This window comes from Artibeus jamaicensis, unplaced genomic scaffold (genome assembly GCF_021234435.1).
Source record: "Artibeus jamaicensis isolate MK-2021 breed Jamaican fruit bat unplaced genomic scaffold, CSHL_Jam_final scaffold_1964, whole genome shotgun sequence".
Classification (NCBI taxonomy): Eukaryota; Metazoa; Chordata; class Mammalia; order Chiroptera; family Phyllostomidae; genus Artibeus; species Artibeus jamaicensis.
The window spans coordinates 71,386,771-71,404,472 of NW_026522030.1; the positions used below are offsets into that span (position 1 = coordinate 71,386,771).

The window sequence follows — 17,702 nt, forward strand, 5'->3', positions numbered from 1 at the left end:
TTGCTTTCGTTTTAGGTGTGGTTGTTAATAACTGTGAGTTTGTTGTCCTTTCACTGTTCATGTTTCTTTAACTTCTTTTTCTTAGATAAGTCCCTTTAACATTTCATATAATAAGGGCTTGGTGATGATGAACTCCTTGAATTTGGTCTTATCTGAGAAGCACCTTATCTGTCCTTCCATTCTAAATGAAAGTTTTGCTGGATAGAGCAATGTTGGTTGTAGGTCTTTAGATTTCATGACTTGGAATACCTCTTTCCAGCCCCTTCTTGCCTGTAAGGTCTCTTTTGAGAAATCTGCTGACAGTCTGATGGGGACTCCTTTGTAGGTGATTGTCCCCTTAGCTCTTGCTGCTTCTAGGATTCTCTCCTTCATTTTAATTTTGGCTAATGTAATTATGATATGCCTTGGTGTGTTTCTTCTTGAGTCCAACTTTTTTGGTACTCTCTTGGCTTCTTGGATTTCTTGGAAGTCTATTTCCTTTGCCAGATTGGGGAAATTTTCTTTTATTATTTGTTCAAATAATTTTTCCACTGGTGGTTGTGCCTTTCCCCCTTCTGGTACCCCTATAATTCGGATATTGGAGCGTTTAAAGATGTCCTGGAGGTTCCTAAGACTCTCCTCATTTCTTTGAATTCTTGCTCCTTGACTCTTTTCTGTTTGGCCATTATTTGCTTCCTTCTGGTCCACACCATTGATTTGAGTCCCAGTTTCCTTTTCATCTCTATGGGTTTCCTGTGGAATTCCATTCATTTCCCTTAATTTAGCCTTCATATGTTTCTCTAATTTGTGGCTATAATCAACCAGATCTATGAGGAAGCTGATGACCAGTGTTTTAAACTGTGCATCTGAGAGTTTTGCTATTTCTTCGTCACTTAGATTTATCTCTGGGGCTTTGAGGTCTCCCTGCGACATTTTTGGTCTGTTCTGGCCCTTTAAATGAGAGAAGCGGCACCTTGGACTCCCAGGTCGCTGGGTTGTGAGGCTGTATGTGGGGGCGTGGTCAGAGCGGGGAAATGGCGGCGCCCTCTATCGCCCACTCCCTCGCTTGCGCGCAATCAGGCAACCGCAGTCAACATGCTGCATCGCCTCCCCACTGTCTCCTCCGCAGTCGCTCACCCGGTGGGTCGCTCGGTCGCTCACCAAGTCCAATCCTGCATCTGGAACCTGCGCGTCCGGATTCGCGCGTCTGGATTCTGCGCCCGGGTCGACCAAGCCCTCCTTTTCAACTCCTCACCAGACGCCGGTTTCGCCCCTTACCGGTTGGGCTGAAGAATTTGTTGTTAGCGGACTTCCGAAAAGTTCAGTTTTCCGTGTTCTGGTTGTGTTTTCTGATGCTAATATTTAGTTGTCCCTAAACTTGGTTGTGTGCGAAGGTACGGCACATCCACCTATACCTCCATCTTGGCGGAAGTCCTTTATTTATACTTCTGAGAATTTCTTCAATTTTTATCAACTATTCCTTATGCCAAGTACATATAATTTCCGTTGGAAGAGATTTCCTCTTTACCTCATGTAAGAGTCACTGGGGACTTCTGGCCAAGATGGAGGCATAGGTAGATACACTGTGCCTTCTCATACAACAGAAAGGACAACAACAAATTTAAAAACAAAAAACAGAACTGACAGAGAATCAAACTATATGGAAGTCTGACAACTAAGGAGTTAAAGAAGAAAAATTCATCCAGATCAGTAGGAGAGGTGGAGGTGGGAAGCCAGTGTGGAGAGGATCACCCTAGCAGAGTGGGTGCTCCCACATTTGCATGCTGATAAACTGAGAAGAACAACTGGGGAGTGAGACACACTGAAATCCAGGGTCCCAGTGTGGAAAAATAAAGCCTCAAAAGCTCTGACTGAAAAAATCTGTGAGCGTTATGGCATTGGAAGAAACTCCCAGATTCACAGGAGAGTTTTCTGGAGATCCACCGGGTCCTAGCATGTACACAAACCCACCCAACAAGGAATCAGCACCAGAAAGGCCCAATTTGCTTTTGTGTAGCCCCAGAAATGACTGAAAGCCAGCAGAGAGTGGAGCAAGCAGCACTGTTCCCTCTTGGGACCCTCGCCCACTGAATGCATCAAACACAGCAGCTTGAGTTGCCCTGGTGAACACCTAAGGTTTCACCCCTTAATACATGATAGATGCACCAAGACAAAAAAAATTGCCCTAATGAAAGAACAGATCAAAACTCCAGAAAAAAATACAGCTAAGCAATGAGGGGATAGCCAACCTATCAGGTGCACAGTTCAAAACACTGATAATCAGGAAGCTCAAAGAATTTGTTGAGTATAGTCACAAAATAGAGGAAAAAATGAAGGCTATGAAAAGTGAAATAAAGGAAAATGTGAAGGGAACCAACAGTGAAGGGAAGGAAAAAGGGACTCAGATCAATGGTTTGGAGCAGAAGAAAGAAACACTCAACCAGAACAGGATGAAGAAAGAATAAAAAAACAAACAAACAAACAAGGAGAGGCTGAAGAAACCTCCAGGACAACTTTAAATATTCCAACATCTGAATCATAGTAGTGCCAGAAGGAGAAGAGAAAGAGCAAGAATAAGAAATGGAAAACTTATTTTAAAAAACAATGAAGGAGAACTTCCCCAATCTGGCAAAGAAAATAGACTTCCAGGAAGTCCAGGAAGCTCAGAGCCCCCAAGGAGTTGGACCCAAGGAAGCACATAACAAGGCACATTATAATTACATTACCCAAGATGAAAGATAAGGAGAGAATATTAAAATTGGCAAGACAAAATGAGAGAATTACCTAAAAAGAGTTTCCATAAGACTATCAGTTGATTTTTCAAAAAAGACCTTACAGACAAGAAGGAGATGGAAAGAAGTATTCCAAGTTATGAAAGGCAAGGACCTACATCCAAGATTGTTCTGTCTAGCAAAGTTTTTATTTAGATTGAAGGGCAGATAAAGTGCTTCCCAGATAAGGTGAAGTTCAAGGAGTTCCTCATCACCAAACCCTTATTATATGAAATGTTAAAGCAACTTATCTAAGAAAAAGAAGATAAAAAATATGAACAGTAAAATGACAACAAACTCACAACTATTAACAGCCAAACCTAAAAAAAAAAACCCAAAACTAAAATGAACTAAGCAAGCAACTAGAACAGGAACAGAACCACAGAAATGGAGATCGCATGGAGGGTTATCAGCGGGGGAGTGGGAGGGTCATAGAGGGGGAAAAGGTACAGGGAATAAGTAACATAAATGATAGGCAGAAAATAGACAGGGGAAGGTTAAGAATAGTCTGGGAAATGTAGAAGTGAAGGAACTTATTTGTATGACCCCTAGACATGAACTGAAGAGGGAGAATATGGGTAGGGGGTGGTTTGCAGGACAGAGGACAATAAAGGGGGGAAACTGGAACAACTGTAATAGCATAATCAATAAAATGTATTTTTACAAAAGAGTCACTGGGATACCAGGAACTTTTAATGGCTTACAAAATTAAATCACTATGATATAACAACTGGACCACAAAATAGTGTTTGAACTGTATCCCCACCTTTATGAAAAATCTTACTTGTATAACTTTTTCCTCTCACTGCTGATAGTCCAGGTCTTTCTGAAAATAGTAGGATTCACTGAGGGTGAAAACTTGGGTGAAAACTTGGGGGAACAGCTAGGTTCCTTATAAATTAGTAGTCTAGGTGACTCAATATTGTCACCGCTCTTTATGTAACTCAAAAAAAAATATCACTGGCAGGCTTCTGGAGGACCTGGAACCCCCCTGGGTCCTGCCAGGATGACCACATATTTTAATGTTTTCTAAATCTTGGGGAGTGTGCTGTTGGCTTCTAGCATCTCTCTTCTAACTGGTATTTTTGTTCAACTTTTTAGGCTCTTGGTGAGTTCATTCTGGTGGAAAAAGAGGTCAAAATTAAAAAGAAAGGAAAGATTTACAGTCTCAATGAAGGCTATGCCAAGTATTTTGATGCTGCCACTACGGAATATGTGCAGAAGAAGAAATTTCCTGAGGTAAGTGAAGGAAACCTATGGCAGAACGCTATCTCAGCAGGTTCCTGTTTCCACGGTGGCTCTGAAGGCCTGGACAAGAGGTTGGTGCTACTGTTTGTGGCTCTGATTGGTACGGGTGTGGCAGACTCTGCCTTTATAAGCAAATAATACCTTTTATAGCTAAAGTTTATCTATTAATGATAATACTCCCCAGTTGAGTTTTTTCAGGAGGAATTGTTTATGAGCCCATATTTTTAGAATTCAGAGGTTCAGACCAGAACCTTTCTCAAGTCATTTGTTTTCTGGGCTACTACCTGTATAGATTCTGGTCACTGAGTTATATTTGCTTTTTAGAGGGAATAATTATATTGGAAAGTCTCATTCATATGCTCTAATTTATGCCTTGTGTTTACCCCAAGTTTTAGTTTTTGATTCTCAATGTGATCACCAAGTTCTAGACTTCATGAGGCTATTAATACAGCCCAAACAATCTATTAAGCATATCCACCATACAGAGAGAGCTTTTAAGGCAGGAATGGGAACATGGTTGAAAAATTTCCAGATCAAGTGTGAAATCTGGCCTAAACTGGGAGTAGAACAAAAGGTTGTTTCTAAGTGGGACTCCCTCCCACTAAATGGGGGGTGTGATAAGGGAGGTCCCTTTTCACATAGTGGAATAGAATGCCAACCTGGCTGCCCCCAGATGCTCCTCAAAGGGATTGCATGGGACCAGGTGACACTCATTCAATGGGATGCAAGGGCCTGGCTTTTCTGCCTCAAACTGAGCTTTGAAGAGTTTACTTCTCTTTTTCTTTTTTCCCCTTTATTTTTTATTGTTGTTCAAGAACAGTTGTCTCCTTCTCCCACCACCACTTTCCCTTGCCCCACCCTCAATCCTACCCCCTACTTGGCTTTGTCCATGGGTCCTTTATACATGTTCCTTGACGACCCTTCCCTTTCTTTCCCCTGTTATCCCCCACCTTCCCCTCCGGTTACTGTCAGTTTGTTGTTTATTTCAATGTCTATGGTTCTATTTTGCTTGCTTGCTTGTTTTGTTGATTAGGTTCCACTTACAAGTTAGATCATAGGGTATTTGTCTTTCACTGCCTGGCTTATTTCACTTAGCATACAGGTGGCAAACACAAGGCCCATTGGCAAATCTGGCCTTCCACCTTGCTTTATCCAGCCTGGCACCTTGTTTCTACCTGGCAGCTGTGCTGAGCTCTTATTTAACTGTTAAGGAGTAGGTACATTTATACAGTCCTAAAATTGCATTTGGCTCTTTGAAGGTGACCACCAGGCTGATACGGTCCCTGGTGAAAATGAGTTTGACACCCCTGACTTATCATAATGCTCTCCTGTTCCATCCATGTGGTCACAAAGAGTGGAAGCACCTTCTTTCTTTCTGCTGCATAGAATTCCATTGTGTAAATGTACCATAGTTTTTTGATTCATTCATTTACTAATGAGCACCTTCGCTGCTACCAGCTCTTGGCTATTGTAAATTGTGCTGCTATAAACATTGGGGTACATAGGTTCTTTTGGATTGGTGTTTCAGGGTTCTTGGGGTATAATCCTAGGAGTGGAATTCCCAGGTCAAAAGGCCATTACATTTTTAGTTTTCAGAGGAAATTACATACTGTTTTCCACAGCATCTGCACCAGTCTTCATTCCCACCAATACTGGGGATCCCTTTTCTCTACATCCTCTCCAACACTTGTTTGTTGATTTGTTTATGATGGCTATTCTGACTGGTGTAAAATTATATGTCATTGTGGTTTTAATTTGCATCTCTCTGATGGCTAGTGGCACTGAGAATCCTTTCATATGTTTCTGGGTGGTTTTTAAGTGAAAATCTCAAAAGTACAATTTCCTGTGTTTCTCCTTTGTGAAGTAGTATTTACTATAACACACAAACCCATCAGATGTCTTGAGGGCAAAACTAAAGGATATAAATTGTGAGGCTGATTAACTCAAAGTGATTTATAAGTTCCCAGTCTTAGAGATTGTTTCATAGTCATTCCAATTCTAAGCTAAAAAGTGCCTTCTTTAGAACCTAAGGGAAAATGCATAGTTTACCTGTAAAAAATAAACTCTTTTGCCAAAAAAAAACTCTCCATAAATCTTTTTGAAGGGAAAGTTGTAAACTGAAGAAAAAAGTAATTACTATACATGTGACTAACAACAGGTGAATAATGTGACTACCTGAGGACCCTTATAAGTCATAACACAAGGACACAAGGATAAGCAAGTCCTAAATAGAAAATCATGCAAGTCACAGAAGGCACATAGATGTCCTATCAGCATGTGGGAAGGTACTAAAAAAATGCAACTTAAAAATCCAAGATCAGTTTTATATATGGGATATTGCCAAAGACTTAAAAAGATGACTAGTGTTCAGTGATGTGAGAAAATAAGCACTCTCATAAATTGTTAAGAAAAACAAACATCACAATCTTTTTGGAGAGCAATCTGGCAATATGATTTTAAATTTAAACATCCATACCTTTTGACTCAGCAGTTTATCCTAAATTACTCTAGGAATTTGTCCTAGGAAACTCACAGGTCAAATGAAAGAGATAAATGCACAAGAATATCTCATTGCAACATTGTTTATGACAACAACTGAAGTATCAGTTCATCAGGGTGAATTAATATATTGTGGGCATTCACAATGTCCCAGTGACTCCTATGCTACATGCCTGCGCATCCATTAGAAAGGTAAGTTCTTCTTCATATATTGATAGTGAAAATGTTCATAAAATATTCAGTGAAAGAAATGGAGTATTTCCTGTAATAACTATACACATATATGTATGTATGTATTTATGCACACAAATTTATGTATATAGTATCTATATATGCATAAAATGTCTCCAAAGAATGTGCCATTGTGTTAATAGTGGTTTCTGGTAGTTGAGGTTATAGGGTTCCTCATTTTCTCTGCATTGTGTGAATATGTGCAATGATAATGTGTTTCTGAGCAGCAATTCTTTTTATAGAAATTATTACAAAACTATATTTTGAAGAGGCCAACAAGAATGAGACCAAAAAAAAAGTTAAGTAGAAAAAGTTTACCTGGTAGTTACTTAATAAAAATAGCATTTTGGGGAGATTTTATATCGTTTACCATAATTTAATATAGTATAGCTTTAAAATTTTTGTAATATATTGTGATTTCTTTTTCTATTTTTTTTTTGTTTTAAAATAAATCCTCACTTTTGAACCCTCCCCCCCAAAGGAATCATTCCATTTTGACAAAGAAGTCTCCTTTCTCTCCAAAATCTTTGCCTTCTGGAAGCTCTGCTCTGGTATGAGCAGGCAGAGTGTTCCTCTCATTCCTGATTGCTCCTGAGGTCATTGCTTCCCCTTGGGATCTGTGTGTTCTGGATGCCATTGTCTCATACACCACATACACCCCAGTATGTGGGAAGTGGTACGGCTGATCCCTTTCCTCTCTGCCATATCAGCGAGAGCATCCTCCTTTGCTATCTCTGTCCCCGACAATAGCAGCTTTTGCTAATGCTGATTGCATACTTTTACTTCACGTGGATAATAGTAGCTAGTGTATATTGTGTCAGATGCTGTTCCAAGTGAACAGTCAAGTAACTTATCTCAGGTGATCTTACTAATAATTAAAAGAACCAGGATTAAAATCTAGATGGCCTGGATCCAGAGCCCATGTATGCTGTGCAACACAGTACTGGGCACGAAAGTATAGGGAGTTGTAACTGGCATTTATTTTTAGATGAAATAGAACAGAACTGAACTGAATGAAACAGAATGGAATGATGAGAATAGAATAGAATAAAAAATAGTAAGTAAAATAATTATTTTTGAAAAACATTTATTTCAGCCATGTATGTGTTTGGCTGAACACTGTATATTGTTATAAAATGTATTCTTTTTAGTTTGAAAGCATTGTTATGCAATGTGGCCTCTTTATGACTTTCATCAAAACTATGACATGTAACTCAGTATCTCTCTGCACTCTGACTTCTGCCAACATCTGGAGTTATTTAAGAGTCCATGGGTCCATTCAGTAGCTGGTTCATTTAGTGCCTTAACTCCAGGTGTATTCATCCCCATTCAGTTCATCTAGGTGTTTCTATACCTAAATCCTAGGGATTATCAGTTCTTAGGAATTGCTGAATTATGAAACTGTAGACTTTCATGTTTACTCTTCAAACAACCCCCTAAGTTTTCATATATCTTATACTCTATTTTCATTATTTGTACTGTAATAATGAAATACCCAGAGACTGGGAAGCTTATAAACAGCAGAAATTTATTTCTCACAGTTCTTGAGACTAGAAGCCCAAGATAAAAGTGCTGGCAGATTTGATGTTTGGTGAGAACTCTCTTCCTGATTCATGGACAGCCATCTTCACATTGCATTCTCATGTGGTAAAAAAGGTGAAGGAGCTCTTGGGGTTTTTTTTAGAAGACACGCCATTTAAGAGGGTTCCACCCTCATGACCTAATCATCTCCCAAAGTCCTCACTTTCTATAATCGTAGCATTGGGTTTAGGATTTTAACACATGAGTTTTGGAGGGACAAAAATGTTTGGTTCATAGTATACTGCTATGTCCCCAGCCATGATATGGGAGTTCGTCATGTCCCTTGATTCTTCCTTTTTGTCCCACATATTGTCAGTGTTCTTTTATCCTTGTCTTCTGTTCCTCTTCTGACCTTAGCGACACCCCAATAGCCTAACTTATATTATTAACCATATCAATCTACCTGCCTCCTCTACTTGCTTACCTCCTTATCCTTCAACATTCTTCTGACCCTGAATTAATCTCCAGTTGACCCTTCACATCAATTCATGCACTGAAGAATATATTCATCCAAGCAGATGGTGGCACTACAATTGCAGTCACCATGTTTACCAGTCTGTTCATGCCCCTCGGCATCTTGTATTTGACCTTGGTTCTATCTGACAGGGAAAACATATCCCATCGGCTCTCCATCTCACACCTGCAAACAGATGACAATCTCTTCCTTTTTAAATGACTTCAGGTTCAAGGTTCATCTTCCTGCCTGTGCTGTTGGTTCCATCTCTTCATCCTTGCTCCATCTTTCTTCTGTATTTTCATCCTTTTGCTCTCTACTAGTTACTCTCCCTCAGCCTATGAATATACATCTTTTTCATCCTAAAATTCTGCCTTCCACATACTTTTGCAGCTCCAGCCGATGTCAAAATCCTCTCCAATACATTGCAATCAACACATTCACATTCACAGATGCACACACTCACACACACATAAATGATTCATTGTTTTGAACTCCTTTTCTACTATTCGGTCCTCTAAAATTGGGCCTTTGCCCCTACAACTTCATGGGAACTGTTCTTATCAAGGTTAATTATGAGTTCCTTGTGGTCAAGTTCACTAAAACTTTTCTGACTATATATTATTCATTCCCTCTGAGCATTTGGAATTATTGATCACTGCCATCGTGTTGGATTTTTCTTCTCCTCTAACTTCCATGACTACTCTTTCCATTTTACTGCCTCTCATCTCAAGGATGTTTCTTCATCATTATTTTCCTACTGTTAACAGAACTTTAAAAGTAAGGTTTGAGGTGTCATCTAGTTTGAGAGTGGGAAAGAGTAACCCATGTGAATTGAATGGATCAATTAAAAGTTAATATTTCTCAATAGAGGATATGAAGTTTTTTTCGACCAGGCAAACTAATTCTCAAGTTTATACTAAAAATGAACAAACAAAAATAGGTAATACAAGAAAATATTAAGGGGGTAAAGATAATGAGGTGAAAATTGTGGTTCTACCAGATACTATAAAGCCTCAATAACTATAACAATGTGGCATTGGCACATGAACAGTCAGAGCATCAGAGCACTGATCAGAATAGAAGTCTGAAAGCAAATATAATATACATAGGAATGTTGTTTATGAGACAGAGAGAGCCAAACCAACGAGTGAGGATGCACTACTCTCAAACTTTTAACATCCCTTTCCTGTATTTTCTTTCTAAGTCTGCCTTTATGTCTCCTTTCCTTGGTCTATAAATACACTTAAGTGTCTCTCATTAAAAATAGAATAACGAACAACACTCCCTTCCTTCCTGTGTCGCCTTAGTTAACCACTCTTTGTTCTACACACAGCAGCCAAATTCTCAGGAAAAAAATAGATTTTATACATTATTTCTATCTCTTCCCTTTAAAAATATTTTTTATTTAATTATTGGTCAAGTACTGTTTTCTGTCTTTTACTCCCACCCTAGTCCACCCACCCAGTGATCCCCACCTCCCTCCCATTTCCACCCCCTTAGTTGTTGTCCATGTGTCCTTTATACTAGTTCCTGTAAATCCTTCCCTTTTTTCCCCTGAAATTTCCTCCCCTCTTCCCTCTGGTCACTGTCCCCCTGTTCTCTACTTCAGTGTCTTTGGTTATATTTTGGTTGCTTGTCTGTTTTGTTATTTAGCTTCCTGTTACAGGTTAGATCATACGGTATTTGTCTTTCACCACCTGGCTTATTTCACTCAGCATAATGCTTTCCAGTTTCATCCATGCTGTTGAAAAGGGTAGGAGCTTTCTCTTTCTTTCTGCTGCATAGAATTCCATTGTGTATATGTGCCATAATTTTTTTATTCATTCATTTACTAATGAGCACCTAGGCTGCTACCAGCTCTTGGCTATTGTAAATTGTGCTGCTATGAACATTGGGGTGCATAGGTTCTTTTGGATTGGTGTTTTAGGGTTCTTAGGATATAATCCCAGCAGTGGAATTGCTGGATCAAAAGGCAGGTCCATTTTTATTTTTCTGAGAAAATTCCATACTGTTTTCCATAATGGTTGTACCAGCCTGCAATCCTACCAACAATGGATTAGGGTCCCCTTTTCTCCACAACCTCACCAACACTTGTTGTTTGTTGCTTTGTTTATGATTGCCATTCTGACTGGTGTAAAGTGGTATCTCATTGTGGTTTTTTTTTTCTCTAGAGATGTTTCCTGCATGGTTTGTCTCCTCGGTCATTGTCCAAAGGACTCTGAGAAGCTGTAGGAATATGCAGGCACAGACTCAAGGCCCGGCTTTCTCTCCAGCATTGTGGAAAGAGACTGTACATCACAGGGCAGAGCCCTATGCTCCCCTACACCACCTAGACAGAGACCAGGGAGAGTGACCTCCCGGATCATTGTAGTTTTAATTTGCATCTCTCTGATAGCTAGTGATATTGAGCATCTTTTCACATGTCTCTGGATCTTCTATATGTCCTTGTTGGAGAAATATCTATTCAAGTCTGTTGCCCACTTTTTAATTGGGTTGCTTGTCTTGTTAGAGTGGAGTTGTGTAAGTTCTTTGTATATTTTGGAGATTAAACCCTTGTCTGAGGTATCATTGGCAAATATGTTTTCCCATACAGTTGGTTGTCTTTCTATTTTAATACTGTTTTCTTTAGCTGTGCAGAAGCTTTTTAATTGATGAGGTCCCATTTGTTTATTCTTTCCTTTATGTCCCTTGCTCTAGGAACACATCAGTAAAAAAGTTGCAGTGTCAAATATCTGAAATTTTCTTGCCAATGTTCTCTTCTAGGACTTTCATGGTGTCATGGCTTATATTTAAGTCTTTTATCCACCTTGAACTTATTTTGGTGTGTGGTGTAAGTTGGTGCTTGAGTTTCATGTTTTTGCATGTAGCTGTCCAGTTCTCCCAACACCATTTGTTGAAGAGGCTATTATTAGTCCATTTTATGTTGCTGTCCCCTTTGTTGAATTTTAATTGTCCATAGAGATTTGGGTTTATTTCTGGGCTCTCTGTTCTTTTCCATTGGTCTATGTGACTGTTTTTATGCCAGCACTAGGCTGTTTTGATTAGAGTGGCCTTGTAATACAGTTTGGTATAAGGTATTGTGATCCCTCCTACTTTGTTCTTCTTTCTCAAAATTGTAGCTGCTATTTGGGGACATTCATGGTTCCATATACATTTTTGAAGTGTTTGTTCTATGTCTGTGAAGTATGTCATTGGTACTTTAATAGGTATGGCATTGAATGTGTAAATTGCTTTGTGTAGTATGGACATTTTTATGATGTTAATTCTTCTGATCCATGAACATGGTATATGTTTCCCTTTGTTTGTGTCTTCCTTGATTTCTTTCTTCAGTGTTATGTAGTTTTCTGCATACGGGTCTCTTACCTTCTTGGTTAGGTTTATTCCCAGATATTTTATTTTTGTTTTTGCTATATCAAATGGGATATTTTTTCTTGATTTCTGCTTCTGCTGTTTCATTGTTGGTATACAAAAATGCCTTGATTTCTAAATATTGACTTTGTATCCTGCTGTTTTGACAAATTCATTTATTAGGTTGAGCATTTTTGGGGTAGAGTCTATAGAATTTTCCATGTACACTATTATGTCGTCTGCAAGCAGTGACAGTTTTATTTCCTCCTTTCTGATTTGGATGCCATTTATTTCTTTTCTTGTCTGATCACTGTGGCTAAAACTTCCAATACTATATTGAATAGAAGTGGTGAAAGTGGACAACCTTGTCTTGTTCCTGAGCTTAGTGGTAAAGCTCTAAGTTTTTTCCCATTGAGTATGATGTTGGCTGTAGGTCTCTCATATATGGCCTTTATTATGTTGAGGAATGCTCCCTCTATTCCCACTTTGCTGAGTGTTTTTATCATAAATGGATGTTGTACCTTATAAAAAGCTTTTTTCACATCTATTGATATGATCATGTGATTTTTGTCTTTGCTTTTGTTTATGTGATGTATTACATTTACTGATTTGCAAATATTGAATAAGCCTTGCATCCCTGGGATGAATCCCACTTGATTATGGTGTATGATCTTTTTAGTGTATTGTTGGATGTGGTTTGCCAATATTTTGTTGAGGATTTTAGCGTCTATGTTCATCAGCCATATAGGCCTGAAATTATCTTTCTTTGTTGTGTTTTTGTCTGGTTTTGGAATTAGGATGATGCTGGCTTCATAAAAAAATTAGGGAGTCTTCCATCATTTTGGATTTTTTGGAATAGTCTGTGAAGGATAGGGGTTAGCTCTTCCTTAAATGCTTTTTAGAATTCTCCTGTGAAACCATCTGGTCCAGGGCTCTTGTGCTTCAGGGGATTTTTTATTACTGCTTCAATTTCATCAGCTGTTATTGGTCTGTTCAGGCTTTTTGCTCCTTCTTCATTGAGTTTTGGAAGATTATATTTTTCTAGAAATGTGTCCATTTCACCTAGGTTTTCAAATATCTTGGCATATAGTTCTTTACATTAATTTCTTACAATCCTTTGTATTTCTGTAATGTCAGTTGTAATCACTTCTCTTTCATTTCTGATTGTGTTTATTTGAGTTCTCTCTCTTCTTTTCTTCATGAGCCTACTTAAAGGCTTGTTTATTTTGTTTATCTTTTCAAAAAACCAGCTCCTGGATTCATTGATCCTAAGAATTGTGCTTTTAGTCTCTATGTCATTTAATTCTACTCTGATCTTGGTTATTTTCTTCCTTCTACTTGCTCTGGGCTGTCTTTGTTGTTGTTCCTCAAGTTATTGTAGGCCTAGGGTAAGGTTGTTTGTTTGAAATGTTTCTATCTTTATTAGGTAGGCCTGTATTGCTATGAACTTCCCTCTCAGGACTGCCTTTGCTGTGTCCCATAAGTTTTGGGTTGTTGTGAGTTTATTTTCATTTGTTTCCAGAAACGTTTTGATTTCTTCCCTAATTTTATTCTTGACCCATTTTTTTGTTTAATAGCATGCTATTCAATCTCCATGATTTTGAATGTTTTGGGTCTTTTCTCTTGGGGTTGGTTTCTAGTTTCAGTTCCTTGTGATCGAAGAAAATGCTGGGAATGATTTCAATTTTCTTAAATTAGTTGAGGCTTGCTTTGTGTCCTATTATTTGGTCTATCTTTGAAAATATTCCATGCGCACTTGAAAAGAATGTGTATTTAGCTTTTTTTGGGGATGAAGGGTTCTATATATATCAGTTAAGTCCATTTCATCTAGGACATTGTTCAATTTCAGAATATCTTTGTTGATATTTTGTTTGGAAGATCTGTCCATTTTTGACAGTGGGGTGTTAAAATCCCCAACTATAATTGTGTTGCTGTCAATATCTTTCTTGAAGTCATCTAAGATTTTTTTTTTATATATTTCGGGTGCTCCTATGTTGGGTGCATATATACTTATAATGTTCATGTCTTCTTGGTGGATGCTTCCTTTGAGTATTATGAAGTGACCTTCTGGGTCTCTCTTTATGGCCCTTTTCTTGAAGACTATTTTGTCTGATATGAGTAGTGCTACCCCAGCTTTTTTCCCCTGGTCGTTTGCTTGGAAAATTTGTTTCCAGCCCTTCACTTTTAGTCTGTGTCGGTCTTTTGTCCTGAGGTAGGTCTCTTGTAGGCAGCAAATGTGTTGGTCATGACTTCTTATGCATTTAGCTATTCTATGTCTTTTGATTGGAGCATTTAATTCATTTATGTTTAAGGTTATTATTGATAGGTACTTATTCATTGTCATATTTATACCTGTGCTTCTCATTGTCTCTCTCTTTTCCTTTCTTTACTTAAAGCAGACCTTTTAGTGTTTGTTGCAGAGCTTGTTTGGTGGAGGTGTATTCTTTTAGACTTCTTTTGTCTTAGAAGCTGTTTATTTGCCCTTCTATCTTGATTGAGAGCCTTGCTGGATAAAGTAACCTTGCTTGATGGCCTCTGGTTCTCATTACTTGAAATATTTCTTGCCATTCTCTTTTGGGTTTCCTCTTCCCTTGGGTATCCTGGTGTTCATCACTGCTTCCACCTACTCTTTTTTTGTGTGATCAGTTGGAGGGGAAGGCAAAATGGTTTATGACAGCATGAGAGTATTCTATGATATTTACAGTAGCAGCCAGTAGAGAAGAGATGGGAGATCTCCTGGCTTTGTATAGTGATACCCATAATCTTCAACCCAACTTGCCACTTTTTAGAAAGGATCGAAAGAAGATAAGGCTCTTGTTGGGGAGGGAATGTTTGTGATTTGGATCTACTAAGGAGTAAGGTTGGGGGAGGTCAGATTCTGATGTGAGGTGAGAATAAAGGATGGTAAATAGGTATAGTGTGAGAGAGAATAGAGTTAACCACTACAGTATTATAGTTCAGGCAACAATGAAGTAGGCTAAGATCTGGGGTGTGGGTGTTGTGTAGTATTTTCAATAGTATGTAACAGCTATTATTTACAATAATATTAGAGCAACAATCATATGACAGAATCTATGATATACCAAGATTAGGGAGTATTGGCCTTTCAATAGTGTGCTAACTGGGCAAGGGGAAGTAAAGGACAATAAATTAGCAACACGCTATGATTGAGGGGACAGGGAAAACCTGTCAAGTGATACAATATATCCAGCCAAAGTAAAGAAGACTATAAAGAAAGAGGAGGAATAAAAAGGTACTATTAAAATAAAATATGTAAGAATAATGAAAAAATTATGAAAAAATTCAAATATGCAGTAAAGTGTAGTTTTTCTGTTATAGCAAAGTGAATTTTGTCTCTCTGTCTCTACTGTTGGGATGCCCCCTCTTTGAGTCCAACTCTGGTCTTTCGGAGTTCCAAGTTTTTTGTCTCACTTAAGGGTGGGGGGGTGAAAAGAAAAATAAAAGGCAGCAGAAGGGAGGGAAAAATGGTAGGTTTGGAAAGAAAGAAAGAAGGAATAAAGGAAGAAACAAGAAGAGAGAGGGTAAAAGTGTTGAAAGATAAAACAATAATAAAGTTAAAAAATACAAGATTATTTGAAAAATAACAACAACAAAAAACAAAAACCCTTGTTGTTTTTTAGCTGGTCAAACTGTTTTTTCTGGTCACACTAGTTGCAGCAGTCTGAGGGGCATTGTTGTGGCCTTTCTCCCTTCTGGGTGAACTCAGCTAGTCTCATGAGTGCTCTCCCAAGATCTGGTCTGGTGCCTCTCCCCAGCGCCCCACTGAGAGCAGACTTTCTCCAGGATTCACAGTCCTGGGCTGTGGTGTGGGCGCATGCTCCTGGCCAAGCTTCCCTGGTCCTGCAGGCTTGGGTGCAAACTTTTCCCAGTGCTATGGGGGAACACAAAGGCGACTCTCAATTCTCCCAAGCTGGCAACCACAGACTCTATCAGGTGATCAAAGCCCTCTGGTTTGCTTCCTCATGCCCATTCCTCCCTCTGACACTTTAAGCAAACAGCTCTCTCCTGGAGTTTTTCAAACTGCACCCAGCTGGGTAGGGAGGGAGCTGATAACCCAGCTCTCTCCCCAAAACCTGCTGCCAGCCCTTGGCTTCCAGAGACAGAGGCTGAAAAAAGTTTTTTTCACTACAGTGTCCAGCAGAAGTAATGCCCCCTTTTTATTACAAAATCTTTTTTTTTAATCAAAAGCATGTAATTCTGTAACATAACAATTTCACACTCAAGTACAACATTCTCCTACAGTTTATTATCACCAAGTCTGTATTATATGAAATGTTAAATGAACTTATCTAAGGAACAGAAGAAGATAAAAAACTATGAACAGTAGAATTATAACAAACCCATCAAAACTGAACGTGAAATACAAAAACAAAAGCTAAGCAAACAACTAGAACAGAAACAGAACCAGAGAAATGGAGATCACATGGAGGGTTATCAGTGGGAAGGGGGAAGGGAAGAACTGGGAGGGAAAGGTACAGGAAATAAGAAGCATAATTAGTCGGCATAAACTATATGGAAGGAAGTTAAGAATAGTATAGGGAACAGAGAAGCCAAAGAACTTATATATACAGACCATGGACATGAATTAAGGGGGTGGTGGGAATGCTGGAGGGTGGATGGTGCAGGGTGGAGTGGGGATAAAGGGAATAAAAAAATGGGGAAAACTGTGATAGCATAATTAATAAAATGTACTTAAAAATAAAATAAAAATAATATGCCAAATTAGCATATTTAGACATGGCATATTCTGCTTCAGTATATATTTCCCTTTTTTTGACAGTTGCTCTCAGAGATTATTTTGGGATATAGTGTCTTACTCTAAGTAGTCCTATATTTAATGAGTTTAATCACTGGTCATGGTATGGGAGTTCCTAATGAACGAAATGCTTAATTATACGATGTTTTTTAATTCCTAAACCCCTGGAACTCAGAGGCCACAACTGGATATGTAACCCTGAGCTGGTGCTGGCTAATTGCAGAACTCACTACATTTTGTCTCTTCCTTCTTTGCTAACTAGGATGGCGGTACTCCATATGGGGCCAGGTACGTGGGCTCCATGGTGGCTGATGTGCACCGCACCCTGGTCTACGGAGGGATTTTCCTGTACCCAGCGAACCAGAAAAGTCCGAAGGGCAAGGTAATCATCCTTTGTCCACTGGCTGCATTTGGTCAGGGAGCCAGTTGGAGTTTTCTTTCTGTTCATGTCTGTTTTTCAGCTACTGCCTTGTCCTTGGTATGTCTCTCTATGATTGGGCAGGTAGAAGAGAAAATACATTTTCCATTAGTAAATTTTGAGGCTGTTGTAGGTTTGGAGGGGAAGGCTAAAGCTATCATTGGTTATTTCTCTGGCCTTCCCTTCCTTTGGCCTCATGCCCATTATTCTCCATGAGTCAGCTGTGTTTATCTCCCACTTTCCACATGCTATGTCTGACTTTTAGTTTCAGCACCAACTGATTGTGTGCTGAATCTAATGAAACTTATAGACCCATTTCCCAGAAAAAGGTGTGTAGACATACATCACATATGTGTTCAGGGGATTCACAGATGTCCTGAAGTCCATCCACAA

At 38.9% G+C, this 17,702-nt stretch overlaps 1 protein-coding gene and 1 non-coding gene across 2 annotated transcripts in view; one reads left to right on the top strand and one right to left on the bottom strand.

Moving 5' to 3' along the window:
• The window catches only part of FBP2 (fructose-bisphosphatase 2), a 59,871-nt gene that overhangs the window by 38,274 nt on the left and 3,895 nt on the right, over window positions 1–17,702 (top strand). The window contains exons 5-6 of the mRNA XM_053656431.1: window positions 3,852–3,989; window positions 17,154–17,273. Of these exons, the coding sequence (XP_053512406.1) occupies window positions 3,852–3,989; window positions 17,154–17,273 (258 nt within the window). The remainder of the gene's footprint in view (window positions 1–3,851; window positions 3,990–17,153; window positions 17,274–17,702) is intronic.
• LOC119040370 (small nucleolar RNA SNORA73 family) lies at window positions 10,938–11,138 on the bottom strand. The gene has a single exon (XR_005080841.2). It is a non-coding gene; the product is annotated as a small nucleolar RNA SNORA73 family (small nucleolar RNA).